We start from the raw sequence: 25,138 nt of genomic DNA on the forward strand, positions 1-25,138 counted from the left end.
GCCTTACTTCTATTGATTACTTCCTATTTATCCTGCATGTAAATTGTTTGTACATGGTTGTTTATAAGCTATCTCCTCCATTAGATTGTGAGCTCCCTGAGAGCGGGTACTAACTTTTACCTTTCTTTGTGTCTTATCACTTAATACAGTGCCTGGCACATGGTAGGCACTTAACAACTTATTATTAAATGACTGACCTCTGTATAGATCACTCCCAGATCTACATATCTTGTTGCTAAGCTATAGACACACATCTCCAACAGCCTTTTGGACATTTCAAACTGGGTTCCCCTAGGTATCTCAAATTCAACATATCCATTATATCAGACCTGCACAACTTGGCAGTAGGTAGGGGCCAAAATTAAAATGGGCTAAACTTCTGCAGGCCATAGATAGGTTTTTAGCAGCTCACTTTTGATAAACCCAAAGATCTCACCTACTAGGGTAAAGATTTACTATTAGACAAAAATTTCTGGGAAGCAGTCTGACAGAAATTAGTTTTAGCCTAATTTTGTACAAATTTCTGTACAAAATACAGCTTGAGATGTCTAATAGAAAGCTGGATATTTTTGAATCTGGAGGTCAGGAAAGAGATTAGGGCTAGAAATATAGATTTGAGGGGAAACTAGGTGACACAGTGGAGAGAGAAGCAAGCCTAGAGTCAGGTAGACCTGAGTTCAAATCTAGCCTCGGACATTTACTAGCTATGTAACACTGAGCAAGTCACTTAAGCCTGTTTGCCTCAGTTTCCTCATCTTTAAAATTATCTAGAGAAGGAAATGGCAAACCACTCCAGTATCTCTGCCAAGAAAACCTCAAAGGGGGTCACAAAGAGTCAAATACAACTAAAACAACTGAACAGCAACAACATATAGATCTGAGAATCATCTACAATAATGGATTCCATGGGAGCTGATGAGATCATCATGTGAAATAACATAGAAGGAGAAGAAAAGAGAGGCCAGGACAGAGGCTTGATGGATACCCACAGTGGGCAGGTATGACCTGGACGAAGACTGACCAAAGGAGACTGAGAAGGAGCAGTTGTGTGTATAAGGTGAATAAGGCCAGGGAAGTGTCATGAAAATCTAGAGAGAAAAGAATGTCAAAGAAAAGAGGGTGATCAGCTGGGTCAAAGGCCAAGAAGGACGAGGATTGAGAAAAGGCCATCTAGGAGACAACTGATAATTTTGGAGAAAGCAGTTATAGTAAGAAGCAACAAGATGTAGAAGAACGATCATTGAACTTTTAAGTTAGGAGACCTAAGTTTCAATTCTAGCTCCAATACTTGCAAATTGTGTGACAATGAATAGGTCACCCACATGTTGAGGCTTTGTTTCCTTAAACTAGAGATAATACACATAATCTTTGACCTCTAGGAGCCAAAAAGCAATTCATTCATTACCAACCTCACAGGGTTGTTGTGGAGAAAGTGCTTTGTAAATATAAAGTACTAAAAAATTATGAATTATTCATTACATTAATAACAGGACCTATGATTACCAGGCTCCTTAAATTGCTTATACTAATTTTGGGGAGAAACATGTTAGGGTTAGGAACCTATGCAAAGAGTAAACTTGAATCAGTAAAGCAAGACTGAGAATTCCCAGCATAAGTCAGTTATAAATGAGCTAGGGCAAGAAAGCTGGTGTTGAACTTTAGAGTCTTGAATATTGTGACTCATTGTCAGATCACCACCAATCAGTTCTGTCGGTTTGTGAGTCAGGTTAGGCTAGAAAACTAATATAGGCTAACCAAGAGCCCAGACCTAAATTCACAGACCATCAGGGCTAGAAAGGCGCTCAGAGGTAACCTGGTGTGCCCCCTAACCAAAGCATTTTCTCTATAACATCCCCAACAAACAATGTCTGCTTGAAATACCTCCAATGATGGAAAGCTCAACTCTATAAGTCAACTCATTCCATTTTTAGAGATTTATGATTGTAAGGAAGTTGGAGGGGGGGGTAAAAGGAAGGAGGAATTCCCAAAGCAGGAATCAGCTACAAAAGGCAAGAAACCAGGTAAACACAAATATATAGGTAATACAATTACAATTCTGTTTGGAGCTAAGTGTGGGAGAAATATTACATAAAAGAAAAGAACAATTATCTGAAAATTGAGAGTTTTACAGTGAAATGGCATTACAAATACAACAAAGATCTTATTAGAGATCAAAACATAGAAAGGTTTATTTAACATTTTAAGAAAGGATATTGTTATATTCTCAGTTTTCTAGAAAAACTTGGAAAAGTTCAAAATTCTTACCAAAGTCATTGCTATTCTCCTATCGTTTGGAATGTCATCCTTCCCTTCTCTCCCTCACCAAGTGAAACTTTTCAAGACCCAAGTTCAAGTTCCCTGCTCCTCTAGGAAGCCTTCTCCAATTACTGTGATTCACAATGATCTCTTCCTACTCTGAACTTCTATTGTATTCATACCTAGAATCACAATGTCTAGCAATTAGAATCATCTAATAGAATTCCTTCATTTTGTAGTTGGAGAATCTGAGGCCCTGAAAGACGTGATCTTGCCCAAGCAGAGCAAATCAGTGGCAGAGCTGGTTTTACAATTCAGGATTTCTGACTGAATCAAGTGCTCTTTCCTCTACATCATAAGTTCAACTGTCCACTATTTGACATTTTTAAGTTTTGTAGCAATTAGATTATAAACATGTTAAGGGCAAGAATCAAATCTTACACTTTCTTTATATTCCTCAAAATTCCTGCACACTATTAAGCACATTACTAGATACTTTACTTATTGAGTGACTGTTCCGCTACTTCATTATTAATTCATCTTCTAACTTCCAAAATATCCAATAATCTAAGAGGCTGCCAAACCAACACAAGAGAATAACTATTCTCACTAAAACAACAAGGATTGGCTCAAGTTACAATATGATGTCATCATCATGAATGCCTATTATATGTCAGTTACAAAAAAGAAGTACATGGGCAGCTAGGTGGTGCAGTGGATGGAGCACCAACCCTGGAGTCAGGAGGACCTGAGTTCAAATCTGGCCTCAGACACTTGACACTAGTTATGTGACCACGGGCAAGTCACCTAACCCCATTGCCTAGCCAAAAAAAAAAAAAAGAAGTGAAATCTAGTTAGGAACATAGACTATATATATAAAAAGATAAATGATAATGCAAGGTTGTGTATGCTATCAATGAGTGGCAGAGTCAATAGTGTAATATAGGGAATTCAGAGAAGGAAATAATTACCAAAGGCTGGGGTGATCAAGGAAGGCTACACAGAGGAGATAAGACTTGAATTGGACCTTGATGGAGGGGCCAGACTTAGACAAGCAGAGAGGATGACTGTCAAGCTATGAAATTCTCCATTTTCTACAATCTGTCTAGATCAGGCCTGCACAACCTGCAGCCTGCGGCCTTTGAACCGTTTACGACTTGTGGGCACACCAAAGGATTTTGGCGGGCCACAGGTTGAATAGGCCTAGCCTAGATGGAGAGAGATGTTTCAGATTAAATTTCTCCAATTAAACACATTCCCTTATCCTTGAGAGTTAAACATTTTTAATTCAAAATTAAATTGCTTTGAATATTTGTGTATATAGTATCACAGAAATTCTCCCTATGCTTGAGTTTTGAGAATTAACTGTTAAATGTGTATGCTTCAGAAATGCAGACTATCAATAAGCTAGGTTAACAGTAAAAAGATATTCCAAACTAAATGAATAAAACTTAGTGTTTTTAAACTGACTGTATACTTTGTCATATTTTACATTAGACATAAATCCACAAAAATATTCTAAATCATATACAGCATATGAGACATGTTTTTTCTGATACTTCTAAGAAACAAGGTGTCCCATATAATTGGACTTTCAGATAAATGAGGCTTTAAGCATAAAACATTTTAAGATTTTAATAATTGTAAATGAAAATCTTCTTAAACCTTTTACCCTGCTTCCCTACCTTCTTAAGAGTATGTTGAACATAAATTAATCTTTTTTATGATAATCATATAAATATTAATTACTCTATTTTACCATAACACAGTGATGTTCTCAGAGGCAACTGAGCTACGTATGGTCATTTGTCCCTTACGCTAAATGGTTCTGAACTGCTGTGCTTTTTAATTTTGTTTTTTAAAGTCTTACTATAAGGCAATCAATTGTCATTTCCTGCGACTGTGCCGGGCTCTAGGCATACTCTCCCCTTCCTGGTTCTAATCTGCCAAAAAAACAGATAATCAAACTTGTTAAAATTAGAGTAAATATACTCTGAAGGAGGGTCTGAGAAGCTTGCCTAGGACATCATGGTCTTATTAACATTTGTTTTGGATCCTCTAGTGGTATCTGTTTCCTTTCAGTTTGAAATCATAGTCACAGCACCTCAAGTTGCTGAATAAGAAATCTCCAGTGAGTGAGTACAATGTCACTGCACTATGCATTAGTTATCACTACCATTCCAAAATAACAATTCTCAAAAACTAAAGCATTTCAACATATATAAATAGGTCTAACAACTCTATATTTTAAAATAGGTCTTTAGATTGGCTTTCAAGTTGAACGTACCTCGTATTAGCTCATAAATATTCATGTCCATAAGTTCACATATTAGTGCAAGAGAACCAGTTTTTCTGTCACTGAAGAAAAAAGCATTTTTTATTCTGTTTTCTCCTCATCAGGAAGTATAATCAAATCTTCATTTCATTTCTAAATATAGTTTGTAAACATAAGGCATTCCGACACATTGTACAAAGATAACAGCTTAGTGATTAAAAGGGAAAGTTTTGTTTTAAATCAATATTTATAAACAGATAAAATTAGGTTGAAATAATAATAAGAGTTTAGTTCAAGGCAGAATTCTAAGTATTTTTTTATATAGATAACATAATATCTTAAGGACACCTAACAGGCAGATAGCTACGCTGTGCTTTGCAAAAATAAAATTAACGAGATGTAGAATGAAGAGAAAATCCCAATAGGAGGGGTCTGCTAAGTGAAGAAAACAAAAGAAATTTTAAAAACCATTCCAATTCAAAACACTAGCTTTTGGACAGCATGGAGTGAATACAGAGCACTGGACTTGTAACCAAAAAAACCTGGATTCAAGTGCCCCAGCTCTGCCACTGACTGGCCACAGCTAGTGAAGTTCTTTGAATTTCAGCTCCTTTGCTAGTCAAATGTTGAGAACAATATTTTATTACCTCTCTGCCTGCCTGCCTGCCTGCCTCACAGGGCAAGGAAGGTACTTTGTGAACTCTAAGGTACTAGGTAAATATAAGCTGTTATTGTTATTACTGTATACATGGAGAGAAGATTTACTATGCTTTAACTATCAAAACTTGTCTGTAAAACTCTTGAGAAATGAGAAAAGAATGGAATCATGAATCAACCACAGCAAAATTATGAGGAAGACAACAACTATTCAGCACATGCCTGGCTTCACCTTAACTCCAATTCTCCTTGAAGTGGATGGATGGAGATACTCAAACTATTTTGTCTGCATTACCCGAAACACACTTTAGAGACATCTGAGCTTCAAAAAAGAAATTTTTTAAGGATCCTTGAGAGTGGTCCATTATCAGGCTAAGGAAAATGAAACTGATTTACTCAAAGTAGTTAATGATAGTCAGGAGTAAATGTCACTTAAAAAGAGATGTCTAATTTGGTGGTGAGTTTTCTACTGGGTTTTAAGGACCAAGATTTTGATGCTTAGTTGGAGCCAGGCCTCTGAATTTAGGACTACTTTCTATCAATACATTTACTGAAGTAGTTCACAGAAAATGAAAGCCAGAATCCTTGAAGCCACAATTCTATAGCTGTCTCTAAAATTCCATTTGGACCTATCAAACTAGGAATTTCACAGTTATAAAACTGGCTCCTGAGGAGATGTTGTATATTGCATGTTTGGCTACAAGGTAAACTTTAAAACAATCATCTAGTAATTGGAATTGAATAAAAATTCCTCTTAAATTATAGAACTTTGTTAGGAAAGGTTATTAGACACCATTAATGCAGTAAACAAACTGCATAAAGGAAATGGAAAGATCTTGCCTTTGAAAGAGGTTTACAACATTTTCCCAATAAGTCATTAATAAACTACTAGATCGTAAACTACATGACTTCAGGCACTATGTCTTAATTAGTCTTCATATCACCTCCAGGGCTGAACACAGTAAAGCTCTTAATTTATGTTGCATGAATAAATAAATGTATGTTCAAATTTCAAAATATGTTCCTTAGTGCCAGAGTCATTCACTGACTTTCTAACACTGACCTATATATTTTTTTCTATATAATCTAGTTATTTCCCTTAGTTTTTTTTTTTTCTTTTGCATATGTTCTACTCATGAAGTGAATTCCTGCCCTGGAAGTCAGAAATCCTGTGCGCTCATTAAATGTCCAAATAAAATGGAGTTTAAGTTAAGAAAAAAAGACATTATTGTTTTTCTGAGCAACCAAAAAATGTTTAAAATCTTGACATAAACTTTACTTTCTGTTAAAGAAAGATTAAATCACAAGCATCAAAATATAGAAAACTGAAAAAAAATTATACTTACAAGACAACTTCATGCAACGTAAGAATATTTGGGTGTGGATTCAGGCGCCTCAGTGCTTGTATTTCTCGTAGATTATTCACTTGCTCAATGCTATTTTATAGGTGAAAAAAAACCCACTACAATTTAAAACTTTGATTTGTTTTTCAAACAGTATAATTTAACATATAGGATCACAACTATTAAAAAAAAGAGCTATTTCTGGCACAAAAACTATATTCTAAATTCTGCTATAATAGCTGTAGTTAAAGAATGGTTAAATGCACTGATTTTCACCATTAACCTCTGAAAATCAAGGCTTATGAGCTTTGGAAAGACACTAAGTTTATCCTTGGTTACATTCCCAGAAGAATTTTTTGGCTTTTTTTTTTTTTTTTTTTTGCACAAATGAAACAGACAGAGACAGAGACACTTCCTGAGGATCAAGTCTTTGGCCTACTTTAGGATTATCAAATGTTTTGTTTAAAATTTGACACTAACATCAATATAAATTAAACTTGTTTAATAACTATTTACATTAAAATTAATTTTGATGCATAAAATATCATAACACTTTTAAAATATCAGTCTCTGTAAATCCTCACCAGAATTCTTTGTCCTTTCTCATTTTATGTTAGTATCTCCTTTTTTCTTCTAGTTCTATTTTGCTCTGAATTATTTCATAAAGGCTGTTTCAGATTTCCTCATGGTCCTCATACTTGTTTGTCTTAATTATATTATAATTTCCATTACATCAATATAACATAATTAATATAACCATTCCTCCACTTAGCTTGTTTGCCCTTTCTTTGCATTTGCATGGAACACTGCTCTGAAAATCTTCAAGCTACTCTTGTGTTTTTATTAGCACTTCTCAACAATGGAATTACTGGATAGTGTGTTTATACCTGTAACATCTATTACATACTGGAAGACTGTTATCTAAAAATATTCTCTAAGTCTACAATCCCCCTAATTTTCTATTCTACCAGCAGTGAGTGAATCTGTTTCTCCACAACAGAAACATTCCATTTCATTGTTTTTATTTATTTTTGCCAATTGTTTTAATTTGCATCTCTTACTATTAGTGATGTTGAATATTTTTTCAAGTAATTATGAACAATGTGTTTCCTCCTTTGAAAACTATCTGTTTCTTTCCTGTGATAATTTATACAGTGTGGACTGGAAATTACCACTTTGGTTTATTTTTCTTATCCATTCTGCACATTTTTTCATTTCATTACAGTATTTAATCATTCCATTTTTAGTTATAAAGTTTATGCTTGTGTTGGGCTCCTTTTTTTAATTTTTCAATTTTATTTCAGACTCAAACACCAGAATACAAATAGAGAATAGAGAAAAAGAAAAAAACATCATAAACTTAAATATTGAAACTTAATTACAAAGTAAGAAAAGAAAAAAAAGCATGTCATGTGCATAGCAGAACATGAGAGGATTCAAAATATGTAACAATAAATTTTCATTTCAAAAAAGCCTATATGAGGGACAGGTAGGTGGTGCAGTGGATAGAGCACGGGCTCTGGAGTCAGGAGGACCTGAGTTCAAATCCGGCCTCAAATACATAACACTCACTAGCTGTGTGACCCTGGGCAAGTCACTTAACCCCATTGCCTAACCAAAAAATAAAAAAATAAAAAATAAAGCCTGTATGATAAATACTACACGTTGTGTTAAGAGCTGTCCACCTTTTCTTTGCCTCCTTATAAGTTTTTTTGTTCTCTGCTGTGCACTTTTTTAACTTTGTTCTTTTTTTCCCTTCCCCCGAAAGCTACAATTGAGTGCAGATATAGTTCTCTATGGCTATAAATACATACAGTATACACATATACACATACATACATACATAGACATATATTTTCCCAAATTCTACTCCTGATCTTTGTTTTTATGTTTGTACAGATCTCTTGTTTCCTATCCCTCCTGACTCCTCTACTTTACTTCTACCCACTACCTTGCCCTTCTGTTACTTAGCCTACCTTTTTCCAAGGATCCTTCCCCTATCCTCCCATTCCCATAAATCTAAACACCCTTCTATAGCCCCCTAAAACCTATTCCCTCACCCTCCCTCTAGAGATCCCTCCCTTATCCTCTCCCCCCTTGCTATCCCCTCACCTTCTTATTTCTTCTAAATTTAGAAGACTTTTATACTCTTCTAAATATATATGTATTGTTCCCTCTTAAACCCATTCCCAGTGAAAGTAGGTGATTGGAACTACCAGCCCCCATCCCCCATCTAATTCCCCAGTATCAATTCTTTGTCTTGCACCTCATTTGTATAAAAGAATTCCTCTTTTTAGCTGTGCTAAATGGTTTTACATTTTAAAGTCACATCATGCTCAGATCTACCCCAATCTTTCTTATGAGCTACCCAATTATTAATAAAAATTTTAGACATACATTTTGCATTTTACATATATAAAAAGTAAACAGCCTGTCCTCATTGAATCCCTTGTAATCAGTATTTGGTATGCACTTTATGTTTCTCTTGGCTCTTGTATGTCAAATCTTCTATTAAGTTCAGGTTTTGGGTTTTTTTTTTAACAAAATCTTGAAAGTCTGACAGTTGATCAAATGTCCATATTTTTCATTCAGGATTATACTTAACTTTGCCAGGTATGATATTTTAGGCTGGAGCCCCGGTTCTTTTGCTTTACAATATATAGTGGTCCAAGACCTGTAGTCCTTTAGTGTGTCCACTGCTAAGTCTTGTGTGATTCCAATTGTGGCACCATCATATTTAAATTGATTTTTTCTTGTTGTTTATTTTATCCTCGAGCTGGGGGTTTCAGAATTTGATTATAATATTTCTATGAGTTTTCCTCGTAGGATCTCTTTTAAGTGATGAGCAATGGATTTTTTCTATTTCTACTTTTCTCCTTTGTTCTAATGCTTCAGGACAATTGACTATAATTATTTCTTGTATTATTGTATCAAGATTCTTTTTTGATCATAGCTTTCAGTTAATCTGATATTTTTATATTTTCTCTTCTTGATCTATACTCTATATCTGTTATTTTACTTATAAGACATTTTATTTTCTCTTCTATTTTTCATATTTTAAAAATTATTTCTTGATCTCTTATAATTTCGCTGGCTTCACCTTGCCCAATTCTAATTTTCAAGGTGTCATTTTCTTCCTTAAGATTCTGGATCTCTTCACTTAATCCCAACTGCCTAAAAAAAAAAAAAAAAAAAAAAGATTCTGGATCTCTGAGGCAAGCTAGGTGGGGCAGTGGATAGAGCGCAAGGCCCTGAAGTCAGGAGGACCTGAGTTCAAATCTGGCCTCAGATCAAACACTTGATACTTTGGCTGTGTGACCCTAGGCAAGTCATTTAACTCCAATTGCCTAAAAATTAAAAAAAAAATTTAAATTTAAAAAGATTCTGGATCTCCTTTTGTAATTAGCTGACTTTCCTTTCACAGTCTTGTTTTTCTGGAATTGTTCTTTTTTTTTTTTTTTTTTTAGTTTTTCCTCAGTCTCTTTCATTCAGTTTTTAAAGTCTTTTTTAAGTTCTATGAATTCTTTTTGGGCAGGTTGACATTACTGTTTGACGTTACTCTTTGGGGTAGAAGGGGGCTTCTTTGCTTCAATATCCTCCTCTGAAGATGAGCCCTGGTCTTCTATATATTCCCATAATAGCTTTCCATGGTTGGATTCTTTCTCCTTTGCCTTTGCATTTTTTGTAGTAATAGCTTAATTTTTGTAATCACCTCTAGCCCTGGGGTATAGGGGATGGTGCTTCTTGCCCCAGATCTTTCGTTCTCCCCTCTAGCCTGGAACCAAAGCCAAACCTCCAGCCTCCAGTAAGTACACACAGCTAGGGGCCTTATGCCCCACTGCTTCTGTGCTCACTGGGCATGTGCTGGTTCCTTCTCACCCTGGGGCTCTACGTAGCACAGCTGGGTCTGGCGTTCCTTGTCAGCAGAGGTTCCTTCGATTTTCCTGGGCTCAGACACCCAACTCCCTTCACTATCCCAGAGGTAAAAGTTTCTGTAGTTAGGGCCAAGGCAGCTTCCTAAACCAGCTAACCCCAGGGCTTGCCACTTGTTAATGGGGCGCCGAGCCTGGAGGTGTTTTGTCTTCTCAGGGACCAAACCTCATCCCAGGATTTTTCTTCTGATCTTCTCAAATTGTCCCAGGAAGACACCTGTCATGCCTCTATTCTTATTTATTTTTACTTACACTTTTTTTGACCTGTGGTGCTATTTTGTCACCTTTGTGGGAGAAAATCTTGAGAGCTTGGAATTTTCTGACCTACTCCGCCATTTTCCCAGAATCCTCTCTAGGTTCCCTTTCTTTTGTTATACTACTTTGATGTTAGTATTCAGATGTTCTTCCTATAGACTCACTCCCACACTCAGCCCCATTTACCTGCCTTATCCCAAGTTCTTCTGAATTTACTAAAGTTGTTCATTTCTCTTTCTTTCACTCTCACTTCCTCACACTCCTTCACCCACATATCTGATCAGTTACAAAGCTTATCAATTATACCTCTACAATATTTATCACATTTATCTCTTTGTCTCTAAGAACACTGCCTCCACCCTAGTTCCAGCCTTCATCACCTTATGCTTGGAGTATTGCAATGGCCTACTGGTTGGTCTCTCTACCACAGTTAATCTTACTAAAGTGCAGGTCTGATCATATCTCTCATCTATTCAATACATTTCAGGGGTTCCCTACCACCTCCAGGATCAAATGTAAAATCCTCTATTTGGCATTCAAAGCCCTTCATTATTTCTCCCCACCCCTTTCCAGTCATCTTATACCTTGTTCTCCACAAAGTACTCTTAGGTCAAGTGACACTGGCCTCCTTGCTGTTTCTTGAACAAGATATCTCAACTGGGCATTCCCTCTGGCTGTCCCAAATGCCTGGAATACTCTCCCTCCTCATCTCAAATTCCTGGCTTCCCTGGATTCCTTTAAGACCAGCTGAAAGCCCACTTTCTACAGGAAGCCTCAACATTAGTCGCTCTCTCTGTTGATTATTTCCAATTTATTCTGCATTTAGCTTGTTTATACATAGTTGTTTACATGTTATCTCCCCCATTAGACTGTGAGTTCCTTGAGAGCAGGAAATGTCTGAATAGTGCCTGGAAAATAGTAGGTGCTTAATACTGTTTACTGGAAAATTGACTGACCTCTCATTTATACTATCCCAACAGCCTCTTAACTAGTATCCTGCCTCATCAGCTTTTACTCAGCTACAAACGTGATATTCTTAAAGCACAGATCTGATCATGCTCTCAGATAGCTCAAATGACTCCCTAGTACTCCTAAAATCAAATATAAACTCAGTTTGACATTTAAAACCCCTCACAAACTAGCCCCAACATACTGTCAGGTCTTATTACATATTACTCCCCTTCATGTATGCTACAATCCCCCCCAAGTTGGCCTTCTTTTTGTTCTTCACAATACTCTCTCTCTCATCTCCATGCCTTTTCACTAACCAGAATGCATTTCTTTCTCACCTTTGCCACTTAGAATCCTTTGTATCACTTCCACTCTCAGATCAAGTAAGATTTTCTACATGAATCCTTTCTTTAGTTACCCAGCTACAAGCACCTTCCTCACAAAAACTATCCTGTAATAGATGTTGTCTCCTCCAGATTGTAAGAACTTCAAGGGAAAAGACTGTTTCATTTACATCTTTGTATCCCTAACAGCTAACAGAGTGCTTGGTACATAGGAGATGCTTAAAAAATGTTTACTGAAGGATAAATAAAATCAATTTTCCCCTCTCTTTTTGACTCTTCTTCTTTGCCCAGTTAAAAAAATGATTCGAAGTCCTTCCTCTTTGCCTTCCCTCCAAACCTTTAGTTAAGTACTCTATTTTGCTATTCAATTTTCTAAAAAGTTTTTCTTTATCCTCCTTGATATTTCTCTTCTCTTCCAATCTATTTTTAAATTTTGTATTCTGATCCATGGGCTACTTGTTTCTTTATTCTCTTTATGTCCCTCATGAGAAGAAAGTCTCAGAAATACCAAGTTTGATCGACCTCTTCTATCCCATCTCTGTTATTGCCATTGTAGATTTTACCTAATCATCCCTGATGTGAGAGATGAGCTCTGAGGATCTCAGGAGTGAAGCCTCCTCAAAGAGTTAATCGTTTGACCTTGTAAAGAGACATTCTTTTCAACACATCCTGTACTTTATCAGACCCCTCCCCCTTCCCAAACTTGTTTTTAAGCACATAGCAAGGAGGAATAACCCCCCCCCCAAAACTGTTTCCTGGTTTTTTTTTCCCCTTGTCTCTAGGCAACTGTTTTTTGGTTTTGTTTGTTCTCTGTTGCTGGGGTAGACCGGCAGAAAATAGACTGTGCCCTCAAGGCTTGCACCAATGAACTGAGAAAAGGGGGTTAGGGAGGAGGAGTTGTGGTTAGGAGGCTATATAATCTGTCTTTGCTGAGCACACCCGTCTTAGGCAGAGGGAGGGTGCCCTTTCTCAAGAAAGTTAATAAAGAAAACTTTCTTTTTGTTAATATCTCTGAGTTTCCGATTTATTGGTAAGGGTCTCTGTACCCCACACACTGACTTTTTTTAATATTGCTGCCTTTTACTTCTCTTCTGTCATTTTCCTCCATTTCAGTACTTTTATATCTGCTATTTTCTGTCTCAGAACTTTGATTCTTTGAAAAGATCTCATATCATATATTTAATTTTTCCTACTCCGCTGTTTGTGTTTTTTTTTAATTCTGCAGTGAGAATTCTTTCTTTTGAGCTAAGCCTATTCCTCATATTTTGTACTTAAGAAGTTTTAATCTCATTACAAAAACAGAAAATAAAGAAGGAACAAATAATGGTTCAGGCCATGAATCAGAAAGTAATTCAGAATAAACTGGAAGTGAAGAGAAATAATGAGGACAAATCAAAGAAACGCTTCTTGAAAAAGAAGACAGCAAAAGAAACCTACTTAAGAGGCTGATGGAGAAGTAGGGAGAGAAGATTTTTGAACCACTTGCTTAACTGAGCAGGGAAAGAAAAGGGGCAAAAGAAGAGGTAAAATAAATTAATAAATTAGATTAAGACAAGCATTTATTAAGTGCCTACTAGGTGTCAGACACTGTGGTGTGCACTGGGAGCACATATAAAAAAACATAAAATAATCCCTGTCTTCAAGGAGCTTACATTATTTTTGGAAGAAACAACATGTAATACACCTAAGTGTATACAAAAATAAATACAAGGTAATTTACTCCTTGGCACAAAAGTCCATCTTCTTTTTTTCACCAATATTCTCCTTCAGCTAAAATCCTAGTGAAAACATGGCCTGGCTTCTCAAAAGCTCTGCCAGATAAAGCAAAGCAAACCAAGCTGGAAAGACAGGATTGAACATGGCCTCAACAATGGGCAGTACACCTGCTGTCTGAGGACCAAACTAGCTGTTTGGTTCTCACCACAGAGTGATGAATTTTTTGGCCACAGAAACTCCCAAAGAACATCTACTAAATTATTATAGGAGTTACAATCTGTGTTGATGGAATAATCATAGGATTTCAAAACTAATCTAACTCAATCCCTACCAGAAAAAAAAAATACCTCCTACAACATCCCAACAGTAGAAAGAATGATGTGATTAGAGTCTGGGGATCTGGGTTCAAATATTGATTTTGCCATGTGTGACGTTGGACAAGTCAATCAACCTCTTTGGGCCTTAGTCTCTTTATCTCCAAAATAAGAAGCTGAACTAACTGACCTCTAAAATCCCTTCTACTTCTAAATCTGATCCTATTTCACAAAATAGGAATTGGTTGTTGAAGAAGAAATGATAGGAACTTAAAGAACAAATGACCACACTATCATGAAATCTATGATAGAGAATGGGAGGAGAGGAACATCAGGAATAATCTGATATGTACTCTAGATTTTAAAAGATTTTAGAAAAGAATGAGTATGATCCCATAGCCTAATATTTAGCAGAGAAAAACAACCTCCAAGGATTTAATGTTAATATGTGATGATATATAATAGTGAATAAACTGAACTGTTCAACTCCAGTTTTGCTTTTCTTTTCCAAGCAGAATAATCTTTAGATTAGAAAGTATAAGAGTGTCTACCTCAGATCAATTTAATCAGCAGAAGGCCCAGACATCTTCACTGAGTCAACCAAAAGTAAATTAGGTGCGGATAAGTTTTTTTCAATTAATATGAATTTCAATTTTTGATTTGAATTTCAATCTCAAATTTTTCCATTTTCAATCTTTTTTCAATTTGAAAAGATCAGTGGGACTTTGGGTCACCGGATGAAAGTAGATGATGCCATACAGGAAATATCTTGTATTTGGCTGACACAGCTCAGGGCCTATGGAACCCAGGGAGTCAGTTCATAATCACAGATTTCAGTAGTAGTGCGGTCAGGGCCAGTGATGAAGGACTACTGGGAAGGAACTGCCCTTGGCAGGGGGTGGGGCAGAGAGGAGGATTAAGTTTTCTCTCCCCTACTAACCCTCTTCTCCACCACTGACCAAATGATGACCTTAAAAATTTGAGCATCATGGAGCTCCCACTGGCACTGATGGTAGTTAAATGAGGAGCACTACACCAAGGAGCAAACTGTGGAGACCCAGCCCAGGAGTCACCACATGGTGTCCTGCAGCAAGAGAAGAATTGGTCCAATGGCTTTGCCACATCTGAAAGTGACCCTGACAAGATGAAATGTTTATAGCAGTTACTTCACATTTGAGCCCCTTTGCCCAGGGGCTAAGGTGATAGAGAGGAGATGCCCTGGCTTGGGGGGAAGAGAGATTTTGTTGTTATTACTATTTCTTTTCAGTAAATATCCATTTGTAAAAGTAAGTTATATTAACTAATTAGATGATAAGGGGATACTAACTACTGGTCACTAATATTGAGAGGAATACTGAATTGGGGGAATGAGCCAAAAGCATTAGAAAGAACCTCAACACCATTCAGGGGTAACCCTAGAGCCCTAATGGAGACATGCAGACAGCCAAACTCCAAAGACCCAATCTGCTAGCAGTACATATAGAGTATAAGTCTAGAGTTTCACTACAATAATATAAATGTTTAGTAGAAACATACTGTTTCCTGCAGATTAACCCAAGAGGCCTAGGAATAGCAGTGCCCACCAGAGCATTGGCCCTGCTTCCAACCAAGGCTTTGAAGCCATCATTTCTGGTAATTTGGTTTTCTTCTTTCTTTTTTTAAATTAAATTAACCAAAGGTTTATCTATCTAATTGGTTTTTTTTTTTCATAAAACCAGCTCTTAGTTTTATTTACTAGTTCAATAGTTTTCTTAATTTCAATTTTATTTTCTCTCCCCTACTATCCCTCCCTCCACCACTGACCAAATGATGACCTTAAAAGTTTGAGCGTTATGGAGCTCCCACTGGCACTGATGGCAGTCAAATGAGGAGCACTGCACCAAGGAGCAATTTTTGTGTATGTGCCATGTACTGCCAAGAAAAAAGTATATTCCTTTCTATCCCCTCCAGAGGTCTATCATACCTAACTTTTCTAATATTCTATTTACCTCCTTAACTTCTTTCTTGTTTATTTTGTGGTTAGACTTATCTAGTTCAGAGAGAGGGAGGTTGAGGTCCCCAACTAGTATAGTTTTGCTGTCTATTTCTTCCAATAACTCCCTGCACTTCTCTAAGAATGTGGATGCTATACCATTTGGTGCACATATGTTTAGTAATGATATTACTTCATTGTCTATGGTGCCTTTTAGCAGGATGTAGTTTCCTTCTTCATCTCTTTTGATAAGATCTATTTTTGTTTTTGCTTTGTCTGAGATCAGGATTGCTATGGAGCCATCGTTTCTGGAAGAGGAACCCTTGCGGAGAAGGGACCTGCCATACCTGTGACCATCAACATCAAATGTTGACCTAATGCCACTAACAAGACCGGTAAATAAGCCTACCTTAGGCAACAAGCCACGTTGAGAGAGAAACAAGTGGTATCATGGTCAAGTGGGTCAAAACAACTCAGTAACTCTGGTGGAGATGGCCCAGGAGCCCCCAAGACCACCAACTGGGCTTCCAGCTAGGCTTCTGCTTTATGGCCAACATTGAGAAGAGCATTCTTTGGAAAAGAGGCTCACCATTCCCACTACCACTAACAGCAGCCGCCACTTACTAGCAGGTAAACATAAGAACCTTACGAATAGCAGCACTACCACCCCAACCTTCTCTCAGATTACCAGCCCTGCTTTTAGCCTGGATGTCAAACCACAGGGAAATAACCCCCTATGGAGATGTTCCCTGGCAATTTCCTCTGCATATGCTTAAGCTCCCAACTTCTCAGCAATAGCTATTGAAGAACCAGAAAAGAAAGTTCTTACCACCAAGATCCTTGGCACCATCAAATGATTCAACATCAGAAAATATGTTGAGGGTTGGGAAGAAGTACAATGAGCTCTCCACCAAAACTCCTGCAAATAGATCTAAAAAAATGCACCAGACTGAAACCTGATCAGTAAATCCAAGAAAAAGTCACAGTGAGTCTCTTTTCTAGCCCAGGTGAGCACAGGGAGACAAAGAAGTTTCTGGACACTAAGGATGGAATCTGGACAGAAGCAAGTCACATAGAGTACTTTAGCACAGGAAGATGCTGAGTACTAGGGTATGACAAGGCCCAATAGCCCTACTGGGGTGCCATGACCTCAAGCAGGATTTAGAAACAAATGCCAACCTGTAGCTTTGTAGATCAATACCCAATTCTGGGTAATAGATCCAAGGTAGACTGAGAAGGGGACCTGCACCCTGGGAGTGGCATTCCAGGCTGAGTGAGTAGTCTTGTGCCTTGGCCTGTGTACCAAGAGAGGAGCAAGTTCAGAAGCAAACAGGTATGGCTTATACACTACCACCCCCCACCCTGCCCAGGAGCAGAGCAGGCTCTCAGTTCCAACTTCTATCCAAGTCTGAGGCCTGCAGAAAAATAACCAGAGTGGGAATTCCAGACAAAAAGCCCAACTAGCTAATTGTGGATGAGTTTAACAATAGTCTACTGTTGCTCAGAACCAAATCCAGGTCAGAAACTTGCAGATCTCAGACCAGGGAAGCAACTATCACATTTCGCCTTGACGACTCTAAAAGCACTGATAGCTTGCAGGTCTCCAGCTTAAGCTGGCCCTGACAGCTTGGCACAGTACAACAGTCAATACACCAAGAACCAGGGCAACAAGACTATCCACAAACAGAGTCCAGCCATAACAAAGAGTCTGAAGTCATGAAGTAAACTGGAAGAATGAGTAAACCAAAAAGGAATCCCACCATAAAAAACTATTATGATAACAGGGACACTTAAGATACAAACCCAGAAGAGAATAACTTTAAAACATCTACATGCTAAGGCTCAAAGGAAAACACAGCTTGGACAAATTCAATTAGAATTCTGGGAAGAGACAAAGAGATTTGGGTTCTTTTTTAAGAGTTTAGAACATTTTTTATTAAAAATGTCAGAGCACCAGAGAGGGGGGAAAAACTAAAAAAGAAATCAGAGGTAAGGAAGAATTGGAAAAAAAATTAACAGTTTGGCAAAAGTAGTACAAAACTTTGCCCAAACAACAAATCCCTGAAAATTAGAATGGACCAAATAGAAGTCAATAACTCCACGAGACTGAAAAAAAAATGCAAGGTATTTCAGAGTAAAAAAAAATTAACCTGGAAAACAGATCAAGAATAAAAATTAATATTCATTAGACTGCTTGATTACCACAACCAGAAAAAAAACCTAGATATATTACAAGAAATCTTTTTTAAAATACATTTTCCAATTACATGTAAAATTTAACATTCTTTTTTTTAAATTTTGAGCTCCAAATTCTCTCCCTCCCTCCCCTCTGCCCTCCCTGAGACAGCAAGCAATCTGATATAGGGTTATACATGTGCAGTCATGCAAAACATGTTTCCATATCAGTCATACTGCAAAAGAAAACACAGACCAAAAAAATAAAATAAACCAAGAAAAATAAAGAAAGTAAAAAAGTATGCTTCAATCTGCATTCAGATGCCATCAGTTCTTTCTCTAGGGGTGGATAGTATTTTTCATCATAAGTCCTTTGGAATTGTCTTAGATCACTATATTGCTGAGAATAGCTAAGTCATTCACAGTTGATCATCATGCAATATTGCTGTTACAGTGTATGATGTTTTCCTGGTTCTGCTTACTTCACTTTGTATCAGTTCACGTAAATCTTTCCAGGTTTTTCTGAGAGCATCTAGTTTATCATTTTTATAGCAAAATAGTATTCCATGACAATTATATACCAAAACTTGTTCAGCCATCCTCCAATTGATGGGCTTCTCCTCAATTTCCAATTCTTTGCCATCACAAAAAGAGCTATCATAAATGTTTTTGCACATATAGGTCCTTTCCTTTTTTTTTTTTTTTAATTAAATCTCTTTGGGATACAGACTCAGTAGTGGGATTTCTGGGTCAAAGTATATGCAGTTTTACAGCTCTTCGGACATAGTTCCAAATTGTTCTCCAGAAGGGTTAGATCAGTTTACAATGCCACCAACAGTGCATTAGTGTCCCAATTTTCCCCTATTCCTTCCAACACTAGCCATTTTCCTTTTCTGTCATATTCGCCAATTTGATAGGTTTGAGGTGGTACTTCAGAGTTTCTTTTAATTTGCATTAATTTAATCAATAGTGATTTAGAGCATTTTTCATATGATTACAGATAGCTTTGATTTCATCACCTGAAAACTGCCTATTTATATCCTTTGACTATTTATCAATTGGGAAATGATTTGTATTCTTACAAATTTGATTCAGTTCTCTATATATTTGAGAGATAAGGTCTTTAACAGAGATATTTGCTATAAATTTTTTCCCCAGTTTTTTGCTTTCCTTCTAATCTTGGCTGCATTGGTTTTGTTTATGCAAAATCTTTTTTCATTTAATGTAATCAAAATTATCTATTTTATATCCTGTAATGTTCTTTATCTCTTCTTTGGTCATAAACTCTTCCCTTATCCATAGATCTGACAGGTAAACTATTCCATATTCCCCTAATTTGCTTATGGTATCGCCCTTGATGTCTAAATCATGTACCCATTTTGACTTTATCATGGTATATAGTGTATGGTATTGGTCTATACCTAGTTTCTACCAAATTGCTTTCTAGTTTTACCAGCAGTTTTCATCAAATAGTGAGTTTTTGTCCCAAAAGCTTGAATCTTTGTGTTTATCAAATACAAGATTACTATTGTCATTTCCTACTGTGTATTTTGTATTTAATCTATTCCATTGATCTACCACTCTATTTCTTAGCCTGTACCAGATAGTTTTCATGGTTATTGATTTGTAATACAGTCTGAGATTTGTTACTACTAAACCATCTTCCTTCACATTTATTTTCATTGATTCCTTTTTTAAATTAAATTTTTTTTCTTTCTTTCTTTTTTTTAATTTTATTTTTTTTCAATCAGTAAAATCCATCTTCTCTACCTCTCCCCCCCAAATTGAGAACATAAGAAAAACAAAAACTCTGTTACAAACACAGAGGCAAGCAAAACTATATATATGAACATTCACAAATATCCATATATAACTATATATATATAAACACATATATATTATATTAGACATATTTAGATATCAAGATACATCTTATTTTACACCCTGAATCTTTCACCTCTGCGTCAGGAGGTAGATAGTATATAACTTCTGGAATTGTGATTTGTTATTATGCTGATCAGAATTTCTAAATCTTTGAAAGTTGTTTGTCTTTATAATATTGTCATTATTGTAGAAATGGTTTTGGTTCATTCACTTTATTCAGCATCAGTTCATTTAAGTCTTCCCTGGTTTCTTAGGAGCCCTCCCCTTTGTAATTTCCTACAACACAATAGTATTCCATCATATTTATATGCCTTAACTCATTCAGTTATACCCTAATCAATGGACACTTTCAGATTCCTATACCTTGTTAACTTAAAAGGAGTTATAAATACTTTTGCATTTCCTTAGTTATCCAAACTATAGTTTGTTTTGCATAAAACTAATCCCTCCCTTAATCTGTCTCTCCCCTAGTTTCCCCTTCTTTCTTCTCAATCTAGAGAAAAAAGGAACCTAAGAGGCCAATTAGTCTAACCTCTTCATTTTACACACAAGGAAACTGAGGTCCAGGGAGTTGTTCAGTGACTTATTTAAAGTTACATATGTAGTAAGTATCAAAGGCGGAATTTGAACCCAAGCCTCTAACTCCAGAGCCAGTTCTTTTTCTACTGTACCACACTCCATAGTCTCATCCCTCAATTACTAGTAATTAGGTTCATTTAGGAATTATTTAGCACATGGAAGAATTCCTCAGCTCAGTTCTTTGGGCTCCACTAGGTTTCCAAACAAGGCTGTTGGAAAGTGCATACATTGATCTTGGCTTCTGCTGGCAATACTGTCTGAGAAATGATAGCAAGGTACAATGGCACATAATGGAGTAGGTAATGCATCGTGAAAAATGGTCTTGATGTGGTGGTATAGGCAAGTGCCAACAGCCAAGCCCCACCTTTGCATAAAACTTCCCTATATGCCTGGAATGCCCATCCTTTCCACCTCCACAATCATCTCTTCCTGCTCAAACCCTACCAATCCTTTTAAGACTCAGCTCAGGCGCCATCTCCTCTATAAAACCTTGCCTCATCCTTCCAGTTTTGTAACAATCCTTCCCTTCTCCAATATCTCTTGATGTGGTTTTATCAATAGAAATGACATTAAAGAAGAAACATTACCAAATGCTTTGCCACTTTACCCTGAAGGCCCATAGGGCCACTCCATCTGAGTTATAGCCAAAACATCTTACATGCATTCTCTCACCCATTAAAATGTGAACTCCTTGACAACACTAAAATGCCTAGTTCTATTTGTATCTCCAGCATTTAGTACAGTGCTTTACATACAATGTTTAAAAATACTTTTTTTTTCATTCTTTCATTTAAGATTCAGCAGCATGACACATAACACTCACTAGCTGTGTGACTGTGGGCAAGTCACTTAATCCCCATTGCCTCACCAAAAAAAAAAAAAGAAAGAAAAAAAGATTCAGCAGCATGACAGTGGGAATAAAGAAAGCAAACGGTATGGTTTTAATCCACAACATGACCAAGAATCAAGTATAGTGTGCAGTTGAATTGGTCAGTTATACGGGTGAAAAGAAGACTGTGAAATAAAAGAAAGTGAGGTCATGGAAGGATTGATAAACTGGGAGAAGAAAGAAGAGAATGGGGGTCATGGTGAGAATGACCAAGTTTAGGATGAAGGAGGTAAAGGAAGATATAGAAGGCAGAAGGTTATGTACATCATGGGAATTTAAGAGTTCAAAATACAGAGGTAGCACAGTTATAGGTGATAGTAAAATCTAAGGTATACTATTTTTTTCTTTTTTATTCTTTGTTACAAGGGATGGCTCACTGAGTAGGGGAGAGGGAGTAGATTCAGAAAAAAAGATAATGTAAAAACAAAGGATAGTTGAATTTGAAAATCTGAAAAGAAAAGAAGTTAAAAGAAAACTCAAGTATGATCAACCCTATCAGTGGCTCTCCTCAGTTCACACACTTCTCTTAGGTACATATCATTTTCCATGTTAGTTATTTGTTTATGTGTTTTATCTCCCTCCTTGTTTACAAATTCCATAAGAATTCTACAGCCCATTCCAGTTCTAGATCCTGTAAGTTCCACTTGATAGCAAGGATTATAATATAGCTAAATAATTGTCTCTCCCCCAGCATTTAGTATCTTATGTATAACTTAAATGTGTAATGAATACTATTCTTTAGGAGAAGGAAAATAGTATCAGGTTTGAAAATTCAAAAAGAAAGTAGCTACTACTTTAAAAAAGTATTTGGCGGATCAAGAGTAAATTCAAAATCCACATCAATCTTGTAGAAAGTAAATTTACTTGCCCAATCCAGTAAATATGAAAGGAAAGTCCTCTGCTAAATTTCATTTAAATCTTTCTATATTACATTATTTCTACATTAAACCTAATATATGGAAATCCAAATTTCAAATAAAAAATTACCTGCTTTACAAAAGAATTATTCCCTTTAAAATGATTTCTTATATATGCCTTTAAATAAGTGAACTAGCATTTACAAAAATATAATTCTATTGTTATACAGATTTTGAGGACCACAGACATTATGTACATTGGATTACATATGAAGTTAAAGTTCAAGGATCGTTCTACACAAAGAGCACTTTCAAGTTATTAGGGTTTCATTCTTAAGCAGTTACTTTTCAGGAGGTTTATTTGAATATCCTCCTGCATCCTTCCTCTCCTAACCACATAAATAAGAATTCTCCTCTAAGGCAAGCACATGTGCTGCTAAAAGTCAGAGAACTTCCAGTATGACTCATTTATTTTGCCTTTGATCTTATTTATAACCTAATAAGCTCCACTTTTTATTTTTTCAAAGGGTATTTGAGGACCACAAAGTGTTAATGTGACTTAAGAAAATGTCACTGCTACACCAAAACCTTTCTGCACAATGCTTTACCTACCCCACTATGCACCCTCATACCTAACTATCATCTAAAGGGAAAATAGCCAAAGCAGAGGTCAATGCGGACAATTTTCAACAGTCTTATTGTTTGGGACCTTATGGGAACCACATTTCAAATTTTAGGACATAGGACAAAAGACTTGCTATTCTCTGAGCAACATTATTATTATTATAGAGACTTTAGAGTACTCTTTTGGTAAAAGAGTCGTCTCACCAAATATGATCTTTTACTGACATCTCACTCTGGAGAAGTGCAAAGAAGTTATGACAAAACACCAAAATAGATACCAAAAGGAGGTTATAAGACCCGAGGTAAGTGTGACCAACTTTGCCATCTCAAATTAACCCTCTGAATAAACTTCTACAGTGAGATTAGCTTCCAAAAGACAAAGGACTAATCCACAATTTCCCAAATAGAATAATTCTATAATCTAGTCTGATCTACACCTACACTGAATTGTGTGGATTTTAATGCTTCCTAGATTGGCAATGATCAAGAAATCCATTTAAAACCAACCAACAATATCAACAGCAAAAAAGGAAAGTGTGACAGCAGAAGCAGCACAAAACTGGAGGCTAGGAGCTCCATAGGACCTATCTTTCCAAAGTTTCATTTTCATTTGTTAATCAAGTGTGACGACAATGACCCAATTCACAAAAAGTTACTGGGCAAAAGATAGGGTTTCGAACTGCATGGGATCTTGGAAATGATCTAGTCCAATTCCCAGATTGGAAACCAAGGTCTAGAGAAGGTTTCCCCAAGGTCACATAAGGAATAAGTAGCAGAATCAGAATAAAAAACCTAAGTCCTCCAATTTCCTGCCCAGTGCTCTTTTTTACAACACCACAAGGAATATTCATAAAACTTTAAATGTAATAAAATGTTTATAAAAGGAAACAAAGGTACCTAATATTACCTCATAGAAATATTTTTAAATGTTCTACTAAAATCCTATTCGTATGTCTCAACATGCCTTGGAGGTACCTAATGGTTATGCCAGCAAAGAACTCTGGCAGGTCTTCAAAATCTGGAAAGGTTCTAAGCAAGTCTCAGCAATGACTGTTTGTTTCTGTTGTCCAGAAAGAAGCCCAGCTAAGTGCACAGAGGCTTCACTGCAGGATTCACCACCTGGTGATGAATTAATTTGGGCATAGCAACTCAGAAAAATTGTCTAGAGACATATGAAGAGGGTTGAAACGGACATCAATGGAGAAAGACCCTGATAAAATCAGAGACTTTTAAAAGTCTTGAGGAGTAAATAACCCATTATAAACACACACACACATATACATACATACACACACATATATACATATATGCATATATATACACACACATATATTGGGCAAAATGACTTGAACTCTTTAAAACAGAATTAAACTACTTATTGTCCAGTGTCATTAATACTCAAAAAAATATTTAACAGCTTCTTCAAGATCTCCTCCCTTGAGAGGGAGCATTTCTCTTTCCCAGCAAGTGAAAACAGTTTACAGTTATTGTTATAAATAAAATAACAATGTGCCAATGATTAAATCAATGGAATAAGTCTAAAAGTAAAATGTGTAATTCCATTCCTTTCATTGTTTTGATCAGGATAATAGAATTGACACCTGGAGCCCCAAAAGCTATTTCTTCTTGTACCGAAAGATTGCCAGGCTAGCTAATCACTATTTTTTTTCTGAAGACATATAAAATCTTTGTCAAAATTCAGCACAGGCTCTACCAATAACTGTGTGGGGAAAAAAACAAAGAAGTTCAAATGGAGCACACTTTTAAAAACTCCAACATATGAAAACTCTGATTTAAAAAAATAAAAGAAACTAATGAACTTTTCTTCTATAAAGATCAATAACCCAGAGGAGAAAAAAATCATTTAAAAACCACAAACACAAATAAAAATCAATTTGGACCTTTGTTTTTATGTCTTTTTAACAGAGAAATAAAATAAAATGTAAAATTCATTAGCTTTTTAAATTAAGAAAAACATGAAAGACTAGTTAATAACTTTTTAAAATACATTTACATAACATATCATTCACATAGCATCATCAGGAAAGAAGGCTTTCCTTATAAGCAAATTTTCTAAATAAATGAGGCTTAACACCTTAAGCATTAGAACTTTAA

The 25,138-nt window shown here is 36.2% G+C and overlaps 1 protein-coding gene across 3 annotated transcripts in view; it reads right to left on the minus strand.

Moving 5' to 3' along the window:
• The window catches only part of MOK (MOK protein kinase), a 94,186-nt gene that overhangs the window by 41,441 nt on the left and 27,607 nt on the right, over positions 1-25,138 (minus strand). The window contains exons 3-4 of one of the 3 annotated variants that reach the window (XM_027848960.1): positions 6,535-6,624; positions 4,544-4,614 (exon numbers count right to left, since the gene is read on the minus strand). The exons of 1 other annotated variant lie outside the window; for it this stretch is intronic. In XM_027848960.1, the coding sequence (XP_027704761.1) occupies positions 4,544-4,614; positions 6,535-6,624 (161 nt within the window). Of the gene's footprint in view, positions 1-4,543; positions 4,615-6,534; positions 6,625-25,138 lie in introns of those variants that run through there. One more of the 3 variants, XM_027848961.1, reaches the window with a different exon arrangement.

This window comes from Vombatus ursinus, unplaced genomic scaffold (genome assembly GCF_900497805.2).
Source record: "Vombatus ursinus unplaced genomic scaffold, bare-nosed wombat genome assembly UNPS02007284.1, whole genome shotgun sequence".
In the NCBI taxonomy this organism is placed as follows: domain Eukaryota; kingdom Metazoa; phylum Chordata; class Mammalia; order Diprotodontia; family Vombatidae; genus Vombatus; species Vombatus ursinus.